The sequence below is a fragment of the Esox lucius genome, chromosome 3 (genome assembly GCF_011004845.1).
Source record: "Esox lucius isolate fEsoLuc1 chromosome 3, fEsoLuc1.pri, whole genome shotgun sequence".
Taxonomy (NCBI): domain Eukaryota; kingdom Metazoa; phylum Chordata; class Actinopteri; order Esociformes; family Esocidae; genus Esox; species Esox lucius.
The window spans coordinates 17,075,812-17,097,885 of NC_047571.1; the positions used below are offsets into that span (position 1 = coordinate 17,075,812).

Below are 22,074 nucleotides of genomic sequence, written 5' to 3' on the forward strand. Positions count from 1 at the left end.
CCCGGCATATTTTTGCTTGGATATTAATGGTCATGAACACTCTGCATCCACATGGTTTCTACATTAAAGAACATTAGGCTGAACGAGTGGCCTGGACGCCGCTGGTTCACTCAACCCCACGGGTAGTGGAGTTATGATGGTGGAGGGACTGCACACAATTAAGCCTCTGGAAGTCTCAGTACTACTGGGCATCTGACACATTTCCCTTGAATGATGGATTGTCATTTTTCTGTTCTGGAATATACCTTTACCACAGATAGGGCTTCTTATTGTGCCTTGATGTTTATGATACTAAATATACGGTTACACTATCAAATTACATTAATTAATTCAATTACAGTAATTCATGATCATACTTATTTTTTTAACCTAGTGCATGGGGTGTGTATGATCTACTATCTTTGTTAATCTTTTTAGCGTGTCTATAAAGCCTATATTAACTTGCTAGACTGTCTACAGTAGCTTCCTTCTTAACAGAGAAACAGATTTCTGATGATCTGAATAGCACTAGTAACTGTGGAGGAACTGCTGATATTTTTTGCTGCGCTTTGCTTCTTCTCTTTTCCATTCAAAAACATTGACTCACATGTGCGTCTTATTCGCACCTTAACGACTATTCTGGTATATGGAAATCAATGCTATTTGTTTCATGTAACAGTTTGGGGGGCAATAGATGGCACATTAAAATGAAGGCGTCTCTAAGAGTTTCGACTTTGCAAACACACATTACTAGAGAGAGACTGGGAATATTGTTTTCTGCTGCTGGAGTAGAGTACATCCTTTTAAATGATAGCCATAATGAGTTTATAATATGCATCTGGGCTACCTCCTCTCTACTTTGATGTCTTCCAAATGGCCCGGGTGTCATCAGCAAAACATGTAGGCACTTTCCTGCCTCATTGACTCCCAAATGTATTTTAAATATCATTCCTGGTAACGCAATTATTTAAAACGCTGAACTAAACACTTACTAATGGGGGAAAAGACAATGACTTCGATAAATTCATTTCTCAAATGGTGGGCACTCTTATTTTTTTTACTGAAGCGGGCAACGACAGAAACAGATCTGTGTGGTACCCCCCTGCCCTTACAACCCCCCTGTGGACATTCTAAATCTTTTCATTTCTTCAATTTCCATCTACTAGCAGCTGTCTGTCTGTCTGTCTGTCAGGGTTTTCTACATTGTGGTCAACCTCTCAGACGACAGTTAGTGACTGGACATTGAAAAGAGCTAATGAGCAAGTCTTTAGCTCTTCATTTATTCTTCATTTATGCAATTAGGCAATTAGTTCCCTCTGATTATCAGGCTGGTAATGCTGTTTTGAGTACTTCTAGCTATGGAATCACGCAGTTATACAATGGATAGGATTAGTTGTTGCCCTACCCCAGACAGTTCATAATGGAAATGAACTAATGTTACAGAATCGGATTAGTTTTAGGGGCAAGGATTTAAGGGCAAACTTCCAGAGGTTTGCAGGCAGGGACTACTTTCATTGTGAACCTGTGGCTTGTGATGGTGCTGTCAGATCAGTCATCTAAATACATATTTAGTCATAATGGAAACAGGGCGGAGGTTAATGCGTTAATTGGGCTCATTAACAGTAGTATTTTTTAACTAGTATTGACCTGGTACTTCCTTTTATACATGCCTATAAGAATAAGAAGCGCTAAATGACATAGTGTATGCCTCAGAGCAAAAACCTACACAAGAGGCCATTATGGAGCATAAATGTTAATGTAATGGCAACAAAGGTAGGCCTATGACTCTTACCTCGAATTGATACCCATTAAAGTCCTCAAATAGGTTTAGCTTACACAAGACATGTCAGATGTCATTCCAACCAACATTAACTGCAAACTCACCCGTTTACTGCTAGAAAACTTTAGGTGAGCAAAAATGTGTAGATGTAGACCCTTTTGGATGACGGAAGCTCTGTACGATTCTGAGAAGGCATGATTACTATCTAAACCCTAAGCCCTAAACCCAGGACCTAGCCTAGGTCGCATAATGTATTGTGTCTGTCGTTATGGATTCCAATTGTCTCCTCTATAACGCACTGATCGCCATGCATGCAAATAGCCCCGTGCTTCATTATGACAATTGAGAGGTTCATATTTCAACCTAATAGTCCCTCTATAACTTTAACCATCTATCACAACCTCATTTCATTGCGAGTGCAGTTTATACGTGCTTCCCCGCCAAGTGGAACATTTTCTAATGATGCAGCTCTCTCTCTCGCACCAAAACAAGGCAGGCGAGTCCTTGTGCTTCTGTATCAGTCACTAATGTATCCATCCATAATGTGTTTATAACTCTCCCTAAAGGAGACAGCAATGACTACAAACAGCGAGGAGAGTAAGGAGAGCAAGAAGGCAAAGAGAGGGGCTGAAGTCGAGATCTTTTGGAGGGGGAGAATGATATACCCAGGCAGTTGCACAAATGATGGTCTTGATGATAATAATTTTAAAAAACACTAGTGCCATACTAGCTATTAATGATGGCATCAGATCACACCCATGGTAATATGTCCATAGATGCGATGTCAGTGTCATTAGCAACATATCAGGAAGACATCTGAAATGGATGCACTGAGAGTGACAGAGGGGAGGAGGGACTGTCTGGTATATAAGCAGGTTAACACTGAATGCTACTTGACTTTCTGGGCTGATAAGGATAATAGCTAAATGTCTAGGTGTTATAGGCTTCTGTAAGCCAGGATAAAACATTTTCCTTATTGTTAAGACCTCACAAAAATGATTTTCTCATCATTAGACTTCGTTAGTGATTGTGCAGTAATCAAAGACGATAGTGAATTTAAATCTCAGAATCCTCTTGGCTCAAGGAGGGGAGATTAGACTGTCCCCAAAAATGCTACATGTTTGAAAGAGTTGTGTCCCCTTTTGATGTACATTTTAAACTGTAGAATCTATTATGAATCACTTTGGGTGTTTCTGCAGTGTTAGACTGGTTTCATTTCAAGCATCTTTTGACCAGAAATGTAGTTTGTCACCAAACTTATATTTTTGGAGTAATGATGCAAAACATTTTGGTGAGTGAATATGACTGTAACATTTTTTTTTTTATATAGATGTATGACAGGCATATTCTTTGTGCATTAAGTGAATTTGTCTAAACATTTTCCAAGTTAGTTTTTTCCCCATTTTATTTCTTTCAGAATGCTTATTATAGTATAACATTTTTCAGTGAAGTTTGGGAGGTCTCTGATTAGTCATTGATTTCAAATAAAAGTATTATTTGGCCTATCAGTTATGAAAGGTTCTATGAGAAGCTGAATAACACTTGATATGACATCTAGTGAAAATGCCAGAGTTTATAATTTTAGGATACTAATTGGGCATCAAACAGGAAACAATCAGTCTAGATTTTAACACCATAAAAATATAAATGTAAGTAATATCAGCTGCAGGATTAGACATCATTCACAAGGCAAATCTTTGTATTCACAAAAATATGACAGCAACATGTAAATTGTTGGTGGCATGTTTCTTGAGCTGAAATTAAATATCCCAGACATTTTCTGTACCCACATATGTTAAATCTATGTACTGTATTAGATATCATATCATGTAAACTCAGTAACATTTTTTTAATAATTTCATGCTGTATTTTTATATTTAATTTACAGGAACAATGCACATCAATCAACATTAATATTACAATAATGCAACATTTTGTAAATGTGCCAGGGCTGGTCAAGAGCTAATTGGAGAAACCAGCAGTCCCTGAGCAGCTGTGGGCAATTACATAGACACAATACATAGAAGTCCTCACTTAAAACAAATAGAAATGCAAAAACTTAATACATCCAATATAATTATAAAAAAACACAACAAAATTCTAAATACAAACATGCCATCAGTTGTTCTCCTCGATGGTGGTATCATAGGAAGACGTTTAAAGCGGGAGGCTGACGGGTAGTAAAACAAATGCCTTCATGATAAGACAAATGCCTTCATGATACTACTAACATGCATTTGCATGTTAGTAGTACTATACAATAATACTTGATGTCATTAGTAGCAGAGGCACAGGGATAAATGTGGTAATAGTAGTCACCGCAACTCAGTCCCAAAGAATGTGGCCCCCCAATAATCACCATACCAAGAATCTAAACTTAACTCTGCATAGTTAAGATCTGCAAAAAGCTTCCTGATGTACAGTAAATATACAAGGTTCCAGAAAATTTGAACAAAAATGATGATCCACCAAATTAGAAGTATTTCAACTGGCCTGGAAGTACAGTACCACCCATATGGACACTTTTTAGAAACATTCCAAAACGTTGTGAGAAAGATACAAAACTGGTTGGAGAACACATCCTTCAGAGGCAGTACTTTAACTGGAGGGAGTCTGGAATAGCATCCAGGAATGTTTAGGCTAACCAATAATATGTAATGCAGCTCTTAATGGCTATGTTTTATATTTAAAAACAGTATCGCGGTGGTTCAGTGTGTGATTGTCGCGAGTATGTCCTGAGACATGTACTGTAGGACATTTTTATGGAATTATTTTGACATTATGCTCAGAAGTTCCATTATTAGATGTTTTTGTATTCTTTTGCATTAATATTAGAAATGTGTGAATTTGTAGTATATTGCCTATATATCGTGGCTAAATGATGTGTTCAGGAATTTCTCTTAGCCATGTTATATTGGAACTATACCGAAGCCTTTTTGCTTAAATAAATAATTAGGTTAATAATTAAGAGGTACAAAATCAGTGATAAGTGCCCCTTGGGAGGTTTATCAGAATTCTCTCTTCTTGGTAGCAACCAACAAATGCACTTGCCCAGAGTTTGCTGAAATGCATTTGAACAGGTTTTATGGTCAGATTAAAAGGGGGAAAAAGCCTGAGACAAAGCTGCAAGTGGACCTTCCAGCAAGAAAATGACCCCAAGCATGAATCAAATTCCACAAATAAAAGGCTATCTCAGTCTCTGGACTTAAATTGAAGAGGGAAGTCCATAAGCGAATAAAACATCAAGGATCTGTAAAGGTTCTGTATGGAGGAATGGGTTAAGATCCCTTCCAGTTTGTCAGGATCATCTGTGAAGCGCAATCATGAAGAATTCCCACAGTTCAATGGGGTTCCTAGAATTCTCTCATCACACTAGATAATATTTTTCCTCATGCTCTGAGTCCTTCAGTGGCATTTCATATGCCTTTTACTCAGGAGTGACTTCCAGCTACTGTACCTACCATTAAGGCTTAGCTGGCAGAGTGAGGCAGAGCTTGGTTGTCCTTCTGTCAGGCTCTCATGTTTGTAGAGAACTGTCATTGGGTTCTTAGTCACCTCCATGGTTACTTAGTTTGTCTGGATGGCAAGCTCCAGTAAGTCTTGTTGGTTCCACTGTACATTCACAGGAACATTCAAAGCTTCAGCAAAAATGTTTACAACTTTCCCCAGATCTACGCCTTGACACAATTCTACCTCAAATCTATGGTGTGTATACTGGATTTCAGGGCTTGGTTTTTGCTTTGACACTTGCACACCTGTGTGCCTTTGTAAATCAGGTCCAGTCAATAAAATTAACCACAGGTGGACTCCAACTTGTATAGACACCTCAAGGATGATCAACAGATACAGGATCTGAGCTTTGGAGTGTCATGGCAAAGATCTAAATTCTTACGTACACGAGATTTTAGGTTTTTTGTCAATAAATTGGCATACATTAATTTGGCAGGAGCTCAACCCCTCTTTGCTCCTGTCCAATATAACCTGAGTCCAACACGAAATGTGGAGAAAGTGAAGGGGTCAGAACACCAGCAAAAGCCACTGTATAATATATCCCTACTGTACATTAAAGCTCATTAGCAATGGCATATCAGTCATTTTGGAGGTGACTGCAATTTCACGGAAAGAGTAAGGATATATAAAATACACTGTTACATCCGGCCGTGGTCAAATGCAATGACTCTCAGTGTTTTCAAATAACAGTAATTACCCACTACTGCTCATTCTAGCCCGTGGTGGTGTGACCACTAAGCACAGAGCTATTGACTAAAGTGATCTACTCCACTGTAATAGTGAATCCCACTCAGGGAAACATTTCAGGGAAAAACCCTCCACTGCTTGTCCTAGAGTAGACTGAGTGCTTTAATGATGACCTGTGACCATCTTGAGCATAGCAAAATTACATTTAGCTTACATATTGCACATAAGCATTCTTATGTTATATAGCAAGGAGGAAAACATCTAGTGTTAATACTTGCAGGATTGAGCTACGGCATAGACTAAACAATTTAAAATTTGTTTTGACAAAGCCTTATCAGAAACAATCAGTTAGAAAAATGGTCAAAATAAGGTCCCTATTTCTTAATCAACAGAGGTTGTCATCCGCCTTCAGAAGGAAATTTAATTATACTAAAACTTTTCTTGAACTGTTTATCTAGTGCAGTCCTGTGAAATTTTGATTAGCAGAAACCACCACAAAAGCTTTGCATTTACAACTGTTGATTGACCAAATATAGCCGACTCATAGATAAGGCAATATGCTTATTACTGGCCCTATCAGGGTTTGTGAAGTTAACCATACTCACGCTGTAATTAGTGGACATTTCAACACTTTGCATTAATTTCTGAGCAAATTTTACAATCAGAATATGTTGTATAAAGTTGCTTTATGAAGAAAGTTGAATTACTTTCAACCACATAATGTTAAGATAAAGGACTTACAGTAGCTACTGGAATAGGCAATATATTGGGTAGCACTTATCATTTATTTAAAAAAGGGATCAGCTAGCCATTTTTGACAATCGGCATGAACCAGCAGATTTGGCATTATGTGAAAAGGCATTTTTAGTCTTAGTTCCAGGGCTCATGATATGCATGTTCTGATGAAATGTTGACAGCAATATATATCTAATGGTCCCATCTAGTGGCAACAAGTGAACATTGCAAAATAAATGAGACAACATACATTTACTGCATTTATTTACCAAACAGCAACTTAAACATTAATATTGGTCGGTGATGCCTGTTTGCATGTGTCGACCCTGTAAACAAAATAGTGTTTAGCCGCATTTAATGCACATTCTACTTTGAACTTGTATATTTGGTGACCGCTTTAGTCCCCTCGGAAACGGCGTGCTTCGCCAGCTCTCCCGGTAGCAACAGACGGACTGCGGTCTGTACCTCCCGGCTGGTAATGGTAGAGCGCTTGTTGTACTGGGTCAGTCGAGATGCTTCAGTCGCAATGCGCTCAAACACGTCGTTGACAAAAGAATTCATGATGCTCATTGCCCTACTAGAGATGCCGGTATCAGGATGGACCTATAGAACCAGAAGGATCTTATCAAGTTGAGACAAGACTATTTAAATAGGTTTATTTATTTTGGGAATAAGACCCAGTCAGACAACCACAGACGAGATGTTGTATATCTAAACTTGTCTGTCTACCACATCCAACAACCCCTTCATTATTATACAGCAACATTTTAAGTGGCAAATAACTAGGTATGGGCGGATTGATTCAAAAGTATCGATACTCTGATCGTGACATTTTAAAAATATAATATACATATATATCGAGCCCAACATTCGATAAAGTGCTTACTTTAACCCACGATTGTAACCTTTAATATTACAGATATATAAACTTTAAACTGAAAGCATATCAGATGCTGAAAAGTGGAAAATAAATGTAACAAATAGTTTAGGATACTGGAACTATTTCTCCTTCCACCCTCTCCCTCGGCACCTTTCCTATACACAGGGATTTTGATGAACACGCACTCAGTCACAATAAGATGGAGTGAACGCAGTTACCAGGGCTCCTCTTTAATGGCAGAAAGTGAAGCATTGTTTGGAGTTATTTCACTCCACTAAACAGCAATTAACCAAAATGTGGGGTCAAAAGTGTACGATATTGTGGCAATACCACAGGCCTGCTGAAATACTTGTTTCAACCACAACTGTTGTAACTAGATACATTAAGTTAATTATTACATTATGCCAAGCTCTCTCTATATATTTTTAAACATGTTTTTTGTCTCTATAACTGTACTTACCATACAGGTGTATGAATTTGTTCCTGAATGTTTTTACAGCCCCTCTTCCACATAGGCTATAATTAACTTATATGTAAACCTATGTAACAGCCCGTAACTGAAAGTAAGTTAATAAATAGGTAGGCCTACTTGTGATACAAATACTGAAACAAGAAAATCTGTCACATAAAAGCACTTTTAGCTGAGGCAGTTTGAGAGGGAGAACGCAGGCATAACTCCTTAAACCTACATGTAGACAATACTTTTTAAAGTAGCTATGTCGACATACTAGCGTTCGTATTAGGCTACCTGGTATTGGATAGAAGAAAATCAGCGGTATCGTCCTTTAGTAATTGCGCATGGGCAGTCGTATTAGGTGATTGAAGAACAGTTTGCGAAATAGGCCACGTTAAAGCATAATGCTTACCTGCTTCAAAACTTTATATATATAAACTGCGTAAGTTTCTCTTCTCTTTGCTTTTCTCTTTGTCTTCTTCTCCCCTGTTGCCTTTCCCTTCTTTTTGGTGACGTCGTTACTCATTTTAGAAACTGTAAGAAGTGAAAAAAAATGTAAAGCTGAGCTTAAGTAAATTTAAATATTAGGTTAAGCAAGTCCACTTGTTGATTTTTGCTCTAGTGTAACTTACCTCTTTGCACAGCACAATTATGATTAATAGTATTAAGATACTGAAGGCACAGTTGATAGCTATTCAACAGTAATTCCTACATCATTAAGACGTCACCACCTGCTTTTAATTAGTGGGCCGTTCACGTGGTGCATGTGCTGGCGCTGCATATTGGCAGAAATACTGTCATACATGGTTAGAACGGGTACCGTTGATTTCAAATTGTTGTCATACTCCCACTCAGGGCTAAGATATTTTTTTGTAAGTTGTCCTATCTAGCTGGCATCCCCAACTGGGTGCTAGTTAAAACTTAAAAAAAAAAACGTTTATTGCGATAGTTAAGCGATAGTCTATGTGACGTGACAATTAGCAACGTTAAGGCCAATGACATTCGGAATATAGATATGTTATGTGTTGCACTCATAGCTAGATATAAAGCATAATTGTTCTGTTATCTATGGTTACACCGAGGTGGTTTAAATGTTGTACATGTGTAAACATTTTGATTAGGATAGCAGAGTACATGCAAATGTACTCTGTAGAATACAACATTATTGGCGGTAACCACTTGCCTATATCAGGGATTCATTGTCGCCTACACAATCGGGTGAGGCGGTGTCCTTCATGCTTGCCTGCAACTCTGCGATTTGCAGTGACATAACTTACGTGTATGTAACCAATATTATGCTAGCTACAATTTCGACAGCAATTACAGTAGATATTCTCGAAGCTTAGTGACTGCTAAAAAAAACAAAACAAAAAATTCAGTGAAACTACGACGTTACTGTCTACTGTTCAAACTGAATTATTGTGAACACTACTGGAGTGTGACGCCACTTTGACACGACCTGTATCACTTCTAGCCTTGACCCAGAAAATACAACCGTCAACTAGACTATTTGCCATTTCTATAAAATCCACTGGGCGACGCGCTTGCACCAGGTACGTTTCGCAAGGCATTACATCATTACCTCTCAAGTGATTGAGAATATATAGTATTAAGTTCATTCATTTTCTTATAGAATGGCGATGATATCACTTTCCACCGTAATCTTTGAAGTGCATAATGGTCCCTGGCAAGGTTTAATTTTTGAAAATGTAGTTAATATTCTTGTTATCCAACATTTAATTCCTATGAATTATTGGAATTAAATGTTGGATATTTAATTGTATAAAATGTATATATGAGACACAGTAAGCTGCATGTATAGAAGGTACTCATTTCTTAGTATTGTCTGTAATGTCTCTTAGTCAAAAATATGTTGGGTTTGCAATGTGGTTGTGCTTCTGCTGAGGTTATGGTCATCATTTGGAGTGTAATATGTAATACCACAATTTGCGTAGTTGTGAAAAAACAAGCATGTAAACTGAAAACAACTTCTGTCTGAACATCTGTGGTTTGTTCAGACCAAAAGTATATGTTCATTTAAAAAAAATGTATAAACTAGCATCGGTTCCATTTGTGACTGCCAGAATGGTTAATAATGTTATACCACAGAAGGATTGATTATAACCTTAATTTATCATTTTATGTTCAATGAACTATCTAAAGGGTGTTTACAGTTGGTCAGATTTAAATCTATTTGACATTTCAGATGGCAAAACACCTGCTTTATATTTTATCTGTGACAAGGTCTTTTTGAAGTATATAACGCTTAATGTCCATATGCTGTCATGTCATATCTCTGAGCTCCTGTTACAGGATTAGCTGCCTGTCGATGAAGGTCTGTTTGTCATTGCAGGTATTGGACTTCATTATATATGTACATGGCATATGCCTTGAACCTAAGACCTTTTGCTATGGATGTTTAATCATGTTTTGTAACAAATAGCTTTGTCTAAACATGACTTGGTCAAACATGATAATTACATTACGAAATGCTTTTTAGATTATTTCCCCAGATGACAGAATCATCCCATGACCTTCATGATTTCATTAACTTGATTGGTCTATAATAAAACAACATTGAAAATCCATTTGAAAATAGATGGTGAATTAAAATTATTTTGGTATCACCACTTAACTAGGACTTTAGTAGTGAAAGCTGATCTGTGGTGTACAACATTCCTGGCCTAAAATTGGCAATCAACTGAACCAACCAATGAGAGCACAGGGAATGGGGGTGAGAATCTGTTTCAGACAAGAGCTTTCCCAGGATCCACTGGGGCTTTAACTTTGCCAGCACTAGCAGCTTCTTCCAGCAAAAATGTTGCACTGAATTAACGATGAGCTCATTATGCCAAATGTTGAACTAGCGGTTTGCATTTCAGAGACTGGAAACATTATTACATGTAATTGTCTTTATGAAATGTTTGTTCTCTCCCAGACTGTAGTGATGCTTAAGACAACCTTCAACAGATTACCATACAGCACAGCTTTCAGACCTTTAGCTCTCACCAATAGCTTGGGGTTATTTGCTCTGCAAGCACACAACATACACTCACCTAAAGGATTATTAGGAACACCTGTTCAATTTCTCATTAATGCAACTATCTAATCAACCAATCACATGGCAGTTGCTTCAATGCATTTAGGGGTGCTGTCCTGGTCAAGACAATCTCCTGAACTCCAATCTGAATGTCAGAATGGGAAAGAGGTTATTTAAGCAATTTTGAGCGTGGCATGGTTGTTGGTGCCAGACGGGCCGGTCTGAGTATTTCACAATCTGCTCAGTTACTGGGATTTTCATGCACAACCATTTCTAGGGGTACCACTCATCTCCACTACAAATAGGAAAAATTGGCCAGTCTTCAATTAGACAGTTGAAGACTGGAAGAATGTTGCCTGGTCTGATGAGTCTCGATTTCTGTTGAGACATTCAGATGGTGGAGTCAGAATTTGGCGTAAACAGAATGAGAACATGGATCCATCATGCCTTGTTACCACTGTGCAGGCTGGTGGTGTAATGGTGTGGGGGATGTTTTCTTGGCACACTTTAGGCCCCTTAGTGCCAATTGGGCATTGTTTAAATGCCACGGCCTACCTGAGCATTGTTTCTGACCATGTCCATCCCTTTATGACCACCATGTACCCATCATGTACACCATGTAGTCACCAGATCTCAACCCACTGGAGCATCTTTGGGATGTGGTGGAACGGGAGCTTCGTGCCCTGGATGTGCATCCCACAAATCTCCATGAACTGCAAGATGCTATCCTATCAATATGGGCCAACATTTCTAAAGAATGCTTTCAGCATCTTGTTGAATCAATGCCACGTAGAATTAAGGCAGTTCTGAAGGCGAAAGGGTATCAAACAGTATTAGTATGGTATTCCTAATAATCCTTTAGGTGAGTGTATGTGCCAACAGCTGTGTGTAACAGAGATGGTTTAGTTAGTAATCTTGTCTAGGACCTGAAGACTTGCGATACAGTAGCTCCTAGTCTTGTGATGTGCAGGTGCTATGGGTTCACTGTAATTCAAATGTCCATTAAAACATGACATCATAGTCTCGAAGACCATCATGTAATTTTAATGACGTTCACGTATAGAGTACACGTAAAGTTCCAGTCGATTTCTAATGTGCTAGTCTTTCCACTGCTCACTATGTTCTTTGTGTTGTTATAGGAAGCCAAGAGATGTGTGCAGGAAGAGGTACAGTATCAGCATGCAGAACCCATCTTCCATTCAATGCTGATGGCTTTGTGTGTGAATATAAAGGTAAGTTGGTAGCCATTAGACAGATGTCTGACTGCCTACAGATTAACAGCTACAGATGGGACTAATGTGTTGACGGTTCCACAGCTGGTCAGTACTGTATGTGTAACCAGAAATTGCAGTTTCCTTTCACTTACAATGGATAAACCTAAACGACTTACTAAGACACGTGTTACCTAATCGGACATGCATTATGGTCCCTGTTTGCCAGCAGCTTTGGTGTCAGCGTACTGCTTGTGGCTTCAATTCCCTCGCAAGCCCTATTTATATGAATTTGTCTATACCTTAAGCCACTGTGGATAAAAGCCTCTGCAACACAGCCAACAAGAAGGTTATTTTTTTTAAATGATGTAGTAGCATATTCTTGAGCCCTCTGTTGTTTCAGAGCTGTAATGAGTTTTTAAGTCTTGATGATTTAAGGTACACAGTGTTGCTTTATTTCTCTGGTGCATTATATACACAATTACCTCAGAAACAGTGCGCGCGCACACAAGTTATTACAGTAAACTTAAATAAAAATGAACACTAAAATTGGAAAATCTATTTAATAATTAAACAGAAATATTCAAATTGAAGTGGATATTTCCCATTTAAACATCTATTTCTGTGCTTCTAGGTAATCTGTGAACTTTTTTTTTTGTTTACATTTTGTTTATTACAGAGAAAATTGTAATAAACAAAATGCAAATAACTTTGAACATTTCCTAACAAAGACACACATCAAGTACTGGGTCGATTAGATGGTAAGCGAACAATAAGTTATTGTAGACAATGTGTTGGATGCGGGAGTAAATGCCTAAATAACTGACAAGGGCCGAATTGTTATGGCCAGGCCACTGGACATCTCTGAAACGGCAAGGCTTTTGGGGGGCTCCCGGTCAGCAGTGTTGAGTGCCTACCGAAGGTCAGAAGGTCTTCTGTGGCACAAGTGACAGACAATTTGAATGATGGTTAGGGGAGGAATGTGTCACAACACACAGCGCTTCCACCCTGCGGCGTATGGGCCTGCGTAGCCACAGACAGGTCAGAGAGCCCATGATGACCCCTGTCCATGATCGATGGACGGCCTAGAATGGGCGCTTGAGTGTCAGGATTGGACCTTGGAGCAGTGGAAGAAGGTCACCTGGTCCGATGGGTCCCGTTTTCTTTAACGTCACATGGACGGCCGTGTACGTGTGCACCATTTGCCAGGGGATGTGATGGCACCAGGATGCACTGGGGGAAGACAACATGCTGGCGGGAAGAATATGATGGTCTGGGCAAGGTTCTGCTGGGAAACCCTGGGACTGGGCATTCATGTGGACATCAATTTGTCATGTGTCACCTACCTAAACACTTTTGCCATGGAGGGGTGTCCCCGGTCTGCAATGGTATACCCTGATGGCAGTGGCCTCTAAGCAGGATAATGTGCCCTGCCACACTGCACACATTGTTCAGTAATGGTTTGAGGTACATGAGGAAGCGTTCAAGGTGTTGCTCTGGCCTCCGAATTCCCCGGATCTCAATCTAATTGAGGAACTGTGGGATGTGCTGGACCAACAAGTCCGATCCACGGCGTCTCCGCCTCGCAACTTACTGGACTTGAGGGTTCTGCTGCTAATGTCCTGGTGCCAGATACCACAGGACACCTTCAGGGGTCTTGTAGAGTCCATGCCTCGGTGGATCGGCACTGTTTTGGCGGCACGCGGAGGACCAAAAGCATATTAGGCACGTGGTCATAATCTTTTGGCTCATCACTGTATAGTCAAACACGTATTTGAGCTGCACTTTTGCATAATTCATTTTACGAACACAAAAGATCCCGCCATGTCGAACAAACACATTGTCTGGTGACATTGATGCAATTGTACCAACGCTTCCTGATTCCATCACGACAGACAACAAGAAACTCACTAGGGATGTGCATCTCTCCTTTCAAGCATAATTCAGTACGCCTCTCCACACATAGACTCCATTATGATACAACAGGTTTTCCCAGACCTTCTTGACTAATTGAATCAGGTGCTTGGGGAAACCCTGCAAAACAGCAACGACACTGTTCATTTGAAACAGTTCAGTGCTGTTTGTTTGATTAGTGGAACAAATCGATGCAATTCCGTCAATTCAATGCGATTCGATGCACTATGATTTGTTGCATGAACAAATTCATTTTCCATTCCAAATTAAAATATGTCTCTAATGGAGCTAACTGGGCCTGCCTGAGATGGATCTGTAAAATTACTTTTATAAGTTGTGTGTTTGTGAGAGATTGAGCTGAGCCATAAGGCAAGCTGAATATCTTCCGTTATCAAATTAGGAGGGATACTATGCTTTTTGTTCCCACGCTTATACACACATTCACAGACACACTGTAAATAATAATAGTAAGACATGTTTAATGATTAAAGAATCAGCAAAATCATTGCTAGATGGAAAGAAAAACTGACAGCAGTTGTTTTCTTCTGCACCACGTCTGCTGGTAGGTGCAGAATGCCAGGTATGTTGCAGTCCTTTAGTGTGTAGAGCCTAATACACCACAGTCCAAGATGGTGGACAGCAGGATCTGATTAGAGTCTAAGGCAATGAGTCGATCTAGGCGGATGAGTAACAAGTTCACTGACCTATCTTGAAGCCTGATTGGTTTAGGGTCAAGAAGGTGAGGTTCAACTGTTGGTTCCTTAAGGAGGGGAGTGATTCAGTCTGGTCAGGGATGAGTTGATGAGAGAAGTGAGGAATGGGAGGTTTTTAGAGATGACCTGCGAAAGGGAGGAGATGTTGGGGTCAAGGGGGCAGGTTGTTGCGTGATTGGACATCATTAGTTGCATGAGAGCAGGAACAAAAATTGTCAGTGCATAGATAACGTTGTCTCTAACTAAGCCTTGCACAATAACCATTAAAGAACATATACTTTTACAGGAGTGACTTTACTGAGTAAACTATCTTTTAATTTTAATGAATGAAAATACTGCAAGACATGGCTCCTGTTGGATTTTGATCATGTAAACAAACACTTGTCCTTTACATCTATTCTAGCCTAAATCACTAAGTCGCTTCATATTGAAAAAAGCTAAACAACCAACAAATCAACCATTTTGTATTTTCTATCATTCGACAGCTAGCTAGCTAACTTTAGCAAAATGATCTTATCACAATTAACACATTTTAATGAAGCAGCAGGGACGTTGCTAGGCCTATTTTAGGGGGGCTTTAGCCCAAAAGTGAAGTCTCCCCACCAACCCCATTATCGGCCGTTTCTAGTGGTCCGAGAAGTAAAGTTTCTCAAGTTCAAAATGTTAATGCACTGGAAAGCAAGGGTATGTTTTGCTAATCAGAATACCCTTTCAGCTATCCCACTACCATTTTTTTTATAGGAATGTATGGAGGTTACATTTTTTTTAGCGTAGTGTGTTACTAATGGTTTTTCTTGAGACTGTGGTCCCAGCTCTCTTCAGGTCATTGACCGGGTCCTGCCATGTAGTTCTGGGCTGATCCCTCACCTTCCTCATGATCATCACCTTCCAGGTGAGTCATCTTGAACTTCTTCCATTTTCTTATAATTGCTCCAACAGTTGTTGCCTTCTCACCAAGCTGCTTGCCCATTGTCCTGTAGCCCATCCCAGCCTTGTGCAGGTCTACAATTTTATCCCTGATGTCCTTACACAGCTCTCTGGTATTGGCCATTGTGGAGAGGTTGGAGTCTGTTTGATTGTGTGGACAGGTGTCTTTTATACAGGTAACAAGTTCAAACAGGTGTAGTTAATACAGGTAATGAGTGGAGGGCTTCTTAAAGAAAAAAATAACAGGTCTGTGAGAGCTGGAATTCTTACTGGTTGGTAGGTGATCAAATACTTATGTCATGCAATAAAATGCAAAATAATTATTTAAAAATCATACAATGTGATTTTCTGGATTTTTGTTTTAGATTCCGTCTATCACAGTTGAGTGTACCTATGATAAAAATTATAGACCTCTACATGCTTTTTAAGTAGGAAAACCTGCAAAATTGGCAGTGTTTCAAGTACTTGTTCTCCCCACTGTATGTAAATGTTCATTGACTATTAACTATAGGTGTAGTTGACAAAAGTATTTCGGCAGTTTTTGTGCCTTTTGTTGGTGTTGGATAGAGTGGATTTAAATTTCTGGATAGAGTTCAAGTCATTACTTCAGTGTCTAACACAAACTGAGACAGGTGTACTTTTAGCCAACCTTGACCAAAATAACTTTATTTTGATATATTTTACACCCGTAGTTTCTTTCAAAATAGATTATGAAAATATGTTTAACAATTTGAAGATTATTTTCACTTTTTTGTGTTGATCTGTGGCAACAACTCCTGATTTAAATCAATTTTGATTTCATGTTGTAACAATAAAATGTGGAGAAGTCCAAGGGGGTGAATACCTTTGAGAGCCACTGTGTCTGAGTACAAGATTAAAGAGGAGATGGGTTCTGGGACCAGGGAACAAAATGGGCTGAGTGAATTAGGTGCGGATGTCATCATCCTTTTTAAAGTGGTAGGAGAGGGGACAGTGAGTCATAGGGCTTGGAGAGTGAGTAGAGTAGGTTCAAAGAGGTAAAATCAGGAGACAAAGGTTAGAAAGATGTTGTTGATGGGAGAGCTGATAGTGTAGAGGAGGGGAGAATGGTAGGGGGAGACACAATGAAGATAGCAAGTCAGTGAAAAGGAGACAATTTAGTGATCAGGGACCTGGACGGGAGTTGCAGAGAGTAGTCGACAAACTGTGTCTAGTGAAGAAACTCTGAAAGAGAGAGGTCAGAAGAGGCATAAATCAGTGGAGTGAAATTAGTCGAAGGAAGTTGTCAGGATGTTCAAGTCAGCCAGTAACATAAGTGGGGATCCATTATCAGGACAAGGCAAACTCATGCCCTACTCATGATCTTAAACAGGCTAAAGTACATTTCTGTAAGTAAATAGCTTGGAAAGCAGAGGGGAGTCATGTTTTTGAAACTCCAAGGTCAGAAAGAGATGGCACAATTGACATGTTATGTTAAAGAGGCTGTGACAATTCATTACATTACATGAGGAATTGAATGGTCCTAGGAGACAATGTTCTTGGGACATATTTTAGTTATTTTAAGTAATATGTATATATAAATAAGGAAACCTTTGGGTAGAATTGCGAGTAATTGTATGACTTTGCAAATGCAGATAACGAAGCTGGCATTTGATAATGGGTCTACTGGATGTTCCTTAGCTGGAGAGCTTACATGTTTACATTGACTTGCTGTAGTTAGCACAATATGCAAGACTCTAATCACGTACTTTAGAGAGGTAGACCCAGACTTAACTAGTTATTCATGCAGAGGCATTTATTTTTCTGTATACTGTATGTTTTGTTTCTAGGTATCGTTATATTGGTAACATACATTCATTGTTGTGTTTACTCTATGCTATGTTTATAGGTATTTTTCTGTTGTTACAAATCACTTGTAATACCTTAATTTGAGGTACTCGTGTGATTCAAAGCTCAGCACAAACTGTATCTTCTATTCAATACTGTATGTTACAAGCTACAATGTATTAATATTGCAGGGCTACCTAGGTTTACCAGCCAACACACCTCCATCACTCAATCTGTCCAATAAATTATTATATAATTTATTCCATTAGGCCAAGCAGCTATGTAGATTACCAAACATACAGGCTGTATCTTTCTAGCTTTTTTCCTTTCAGTTACACTAAATACTGAGTTGACCATCAATATGAACATGACTCCCTGCATTTCTCTGAGCTAGTAGAAAATATGAATATATTTACAAGACGCATTGTGCGGAATGAAGACATGATTTGCTGCATTGTGCGTAGGAGCAGGTCTTTTGTTACGCTGAAGTTTAGGTGTATAGGAGTCAGACAGAACTGCGGCTGTACTTGCTGTAGTTATTGACAGGCAGACATATTCAAAAAGCCCTGCATGAAGAGAGAAATTTATATAGAGCTGAGTGTTTCAAATATTTATCTTCCTATTAATATTCTCTACGATATGCTGTGTTAACCACCAGCCACTTGAAAGACAATTATGGGAAATGTCCACATTTTCCCTCTGCAATCTATAACCAGCATACATGCAAAAATGCACCAGTTTGCTTTTGTATAATCCATGTTTATATTATGCAATATGGTATTACCAATGCAAGTAGAATGCAAATAGTATCTCAGCATGTAGGTTTTACATGTTAATGACTTGCATTTTGCGATTAGATATGGTGTGTTTATTTATTTAGTATTTATGTTACAAATGTTTGTTGGAAACTGAGTTACCTTTTTTGATGCATTTCAGGCATTCACTTTTTTTTCTGCACTACACTACATAGTCATGGGCTTTAAGGGCAATTTATGTAGTGAAATGAAATTACATACAAAGAACAATATGTAATATACGTAACCATGGAATCACCATTCAAATCCAACACTAGGTTAATTGGCCTCCACCTGTGTTATAATGCAATTATTAACATGATTTTCTGTATAATTCGGGTTTCCTCGGTTGGGTAGCGAATTGCAAAGCAATCACTCCACCATGAGGCACCAATGAACTTAAAAAAAATTTAAAATTATGTTCAGGGAGTGAGCAAGTGAGCAGGCTTGCAAAAGAGAGGGGAAGGCTGGAAGACAGCGGAATGTAAATGAGTATGAAAAGATTTTAATGGCCTGTAATATCACTTGGAGTACTGTCAAGACTATTATTAGGAAGTGGAAGCTGTATTGCACCACCATGATTCTAGATCCAGCTGGCCCTGGTTAAGTAGGAGACTGATCACAGTCGCAACTTTGATAAAGCTACAGACTTTTTTGGCCAAGACTGTTGAAAGTTGACGTGTGACAACAATATCCCAAGCAATCCACTCTGGTCTGTGTGGTGGGGTTTTAAGACAAAAGCCCTTACTTAAAAGCCCACTGAATCCTGTGGCAAAAAGCTTTGTTGTCATACAAAACTAAAGTGTATCTTTTTGCCCTGAATTTGAAGTGTTACGAATTTAGGGCAAGCCTTTCCTCTGGTGAAGAATGATAATGAAAGCGTCATGTTATGCAGATGTGTCCCAGTCCCTAATGGTGGGAAACCTGGGAGAAGAAATTGCATATTTTACCGGAAATTCCTTGGGAAAAACCTGCCTCAGAAAGCTGAAATTCGGATGAACATTTACATTTCAGCATGACAATGACCTGAAGCACACAGACCAATATACTGTGGAATGACTAAGGAATTAAAAAGGTAAATATCCTTGAGCCCATTCGGAGTCTACATCCAATAAAAATAATTGTGTGGCATGAGTTGAAGGTTGCTGTCTATTGATGTTCCCCAAGGAACTTGACAGAGCTTAACCTTTTTTTGTATGCAAATATGTGCATAGTTAGTAGAGACCTATACCAACATGTCATTACACTGAACAAAATTATAAATGCCCCATTTTTGTTTTTGCCCCCATTTATCATGAGCTGAACTCAAAGATCTAAGACTTTCTCTATGTACACAAAAGGCCTATTTCTCTGAAATATTGTTTGAGAGAAATAATACTGCCCATACCATAACCCCACTGCCACCATGGGCTACTCGATCCACAACATTGACATCAGCAAACTGCTCACCCACACGACGTCATACATGCTCTCTGCCATCTGCCCTGTACAGTAAAAACCGGGATTCATCCGTGAAGAGAACACCTCAACTGCCAGACGCCATCGAATGTAAGCATTTGGCAACTCAAGTCGGTTACGACGACGAACTGCAGTCAGGTCGAGACCCCGATGAGGACGACGAGCAGGCAGATGAGCTTCCCTGAGACGGTTTCTGACAGTTTGTGCAGAAATACTTTGTTTATGCAAACCGATTGTTGCAGCAGCTGTCCGGGTGGCTGGTCTCAGACGATCTTGGAGGTGAAGATGCTGGATGTGGAGGTCCTGGGCTGGTGTGGTTACACGTGGTCTGCGGTTGTGAGGCCTGTTGGATGTACTGCCAAATTCTCTGACTTAACTGCTTATGGTAAAGAAATGAACATTAAATTCCTGGGCAAAAGCTCTGGTGGACATTCCTGCAGTCAGCATGCCATTTGCACGCTCCCTCAAAACTTGCGACATCTGTGGCATTGTGCTGTGTGATGGAACTGCACATTTTAGAATGGCCTTTTATTGTGGCCAGCCTAAGGCACACCTGTGCAATAATCATGCTGTCTAATCAGCATCTTGATATGCCACACCTGTGAGGTGGATGGATTGTCTCGGCAAAGGAGAAGAGCTCACTAACACAGATTTAGACAGATTTGTGAACAATATTTGAGAATAATAGGCCTTTTGTGTACATAGAGAAAGTCTTAGATCTTTGAGTTCAGCTCATGATAAATGGGGGCAAAAACAAAAGTGTTGCATTCATAATTTTGTTCAGTGTATATTGATACTTTGTATTTTTAATATACAGTGCAGTCTAAATATTTATACAGTGAAAATGTTGTTTTAAAATACCACTTCAAAAGAGGAGGGGGATGACTTCATGCCACGCCAAAGGGGTTGCATAAAGTAGGAATGATGTAGTAATATAGTGAACAGGTAGTAATTCCCACCTAAGCGACAAATAAAGAAACATGATTGACTGTAACAGGGTCAAAACAAATCTGAAGGTAGCCTGCATGCACTTACACGTTCACTGCAAACTGTCAAAAACAATCTTCCAGGTGTCAGAGAAGGCAGGCTACTATCTAATCCACACAACACTGATATTACTCTATCCCTGTGTAGCCAATATATGGCTTAAAAAAGCCATATCTAACACTATGTGGCAATTCATTTCCAGCATGTTGCTCTTGTCTGTCTGTGTGATGACTCCGTTGCTAATAATATCTTTTGGGCTGACATAAACATTTTTACAGCTTTCTCCAAAACTATAACCGAGTAAGCTTACCTGGCAGATGTATGTCATGAGTAATTACATAATTTGGAGCTTTAATTTGTTTTTTGAATGAAACGAGAGCAGTAGTCCACATATCAATCAAAGCTGGTACCTATTTTGCTAGGTGTGCAATGAAGTGATCCGATGCGTGACTAATGGTGAATTACCCTGCAAAAACATTGACATTGTATTTCCTTTATTGTATCTTCGTATGTGATCAGCCTTGACATGGGGTCAGAGCGTCCAGTTTAATACTTAATACTATGCCCTGAAAGATGGCATGAAAATGGGACTTTGGCAACACGGTACGTTTGCAAACCGTAGTGCAGCACTTTCTGATGTGCTCTAATAACATGTTTCATTCTTTTAGTTTTCAGCCATTCCACGAAATGGTTTGAGATCCCTGCTTCATAACAAATAGAACATTTAGTCTTTCTGGTGGACATTGAACAAAGTTGGCAGTCCGCTGTTTTCCTGAAGCTTATTTTATGTTTCCACTTCAAAGTAGGTGCATGATCTCCACTGTGAGCATGGATTGAATACATTTGTGTATTGAGTGGTTAGTTTGGGCCGGGTTTTGTGCTTCAACGGGGGGATTTTGTCAGTTCAAGCTCATGAATTATTTTCCAGAGGAATAATACTGCCCTACCCGCTCTCTCCACCTCTTCCGTAGCAAAAAATTAGATGGATGCCAGCAGAGCACATTCAACTTTGCAAGATATGGTTCAATATGTCATGCAAATGTGATCTACTGGGGCTCTTAAGTCGGAGCAGAAAGTCTAACGGCAACATTGTTAACACCCATATTGGTGTCTGTTGTCAGTCTTAACAGGTATGTCAATCATTAATTCATTAATCATTAGCTCAGTCATACATTTTCGGAACCTCTGAGTTCAACAGA

General features: G+C 39.3%; 1 protein-coding gene across 1 annotated transcript; it reads right to left on the reverse strand.

Annotated features, from left to right (window-relative positions):
* Positions 1-6,938: 6,938 nt before the first annotated feature.
* zgc:92591 (uncharacterized protein LOC436997 homolog) lies at positions 6,939-8,798 on the reverse strand. Its single transcript, XM_010885946.4, has 3 exons — positions 8,658-8,798; positions 8,438-8,559; positions 6,939-7,294 (listed from the first exon to the last, which is right to left on the reverse strand). Exons 2-3 carry the CDS (start codon positions 8,549-8,551, stop codon positions 7,058-7,060), a joined length of 351 nt encoding a protein of 116 aa, XP_010884248.1. The 5' UTR covers positions 8,552-8,559; positions 8,658-8,798; the 3' UTR covers positions 6,939-7,057.
* Between the last annotated feature and the right edge of the window lie 13,276 nt (positions 8,799-22,074).

Coding starts and splice junctions, on each gene's coding strand:
- zgc:92591 (XM_010885946.4), bottom strand. CDS start 8,551: ATGAGTAACGACGTCACCAAAAAGAAGGGAAAGGCAACAGGGGAGAAG. Junction 7,295..8,437: donor TATATAAAGTTTTGAAGCAG/GTAAGCATTATG, acceptor CTGGTTCTATAG/GTCCATCCTGATACCGGCAT.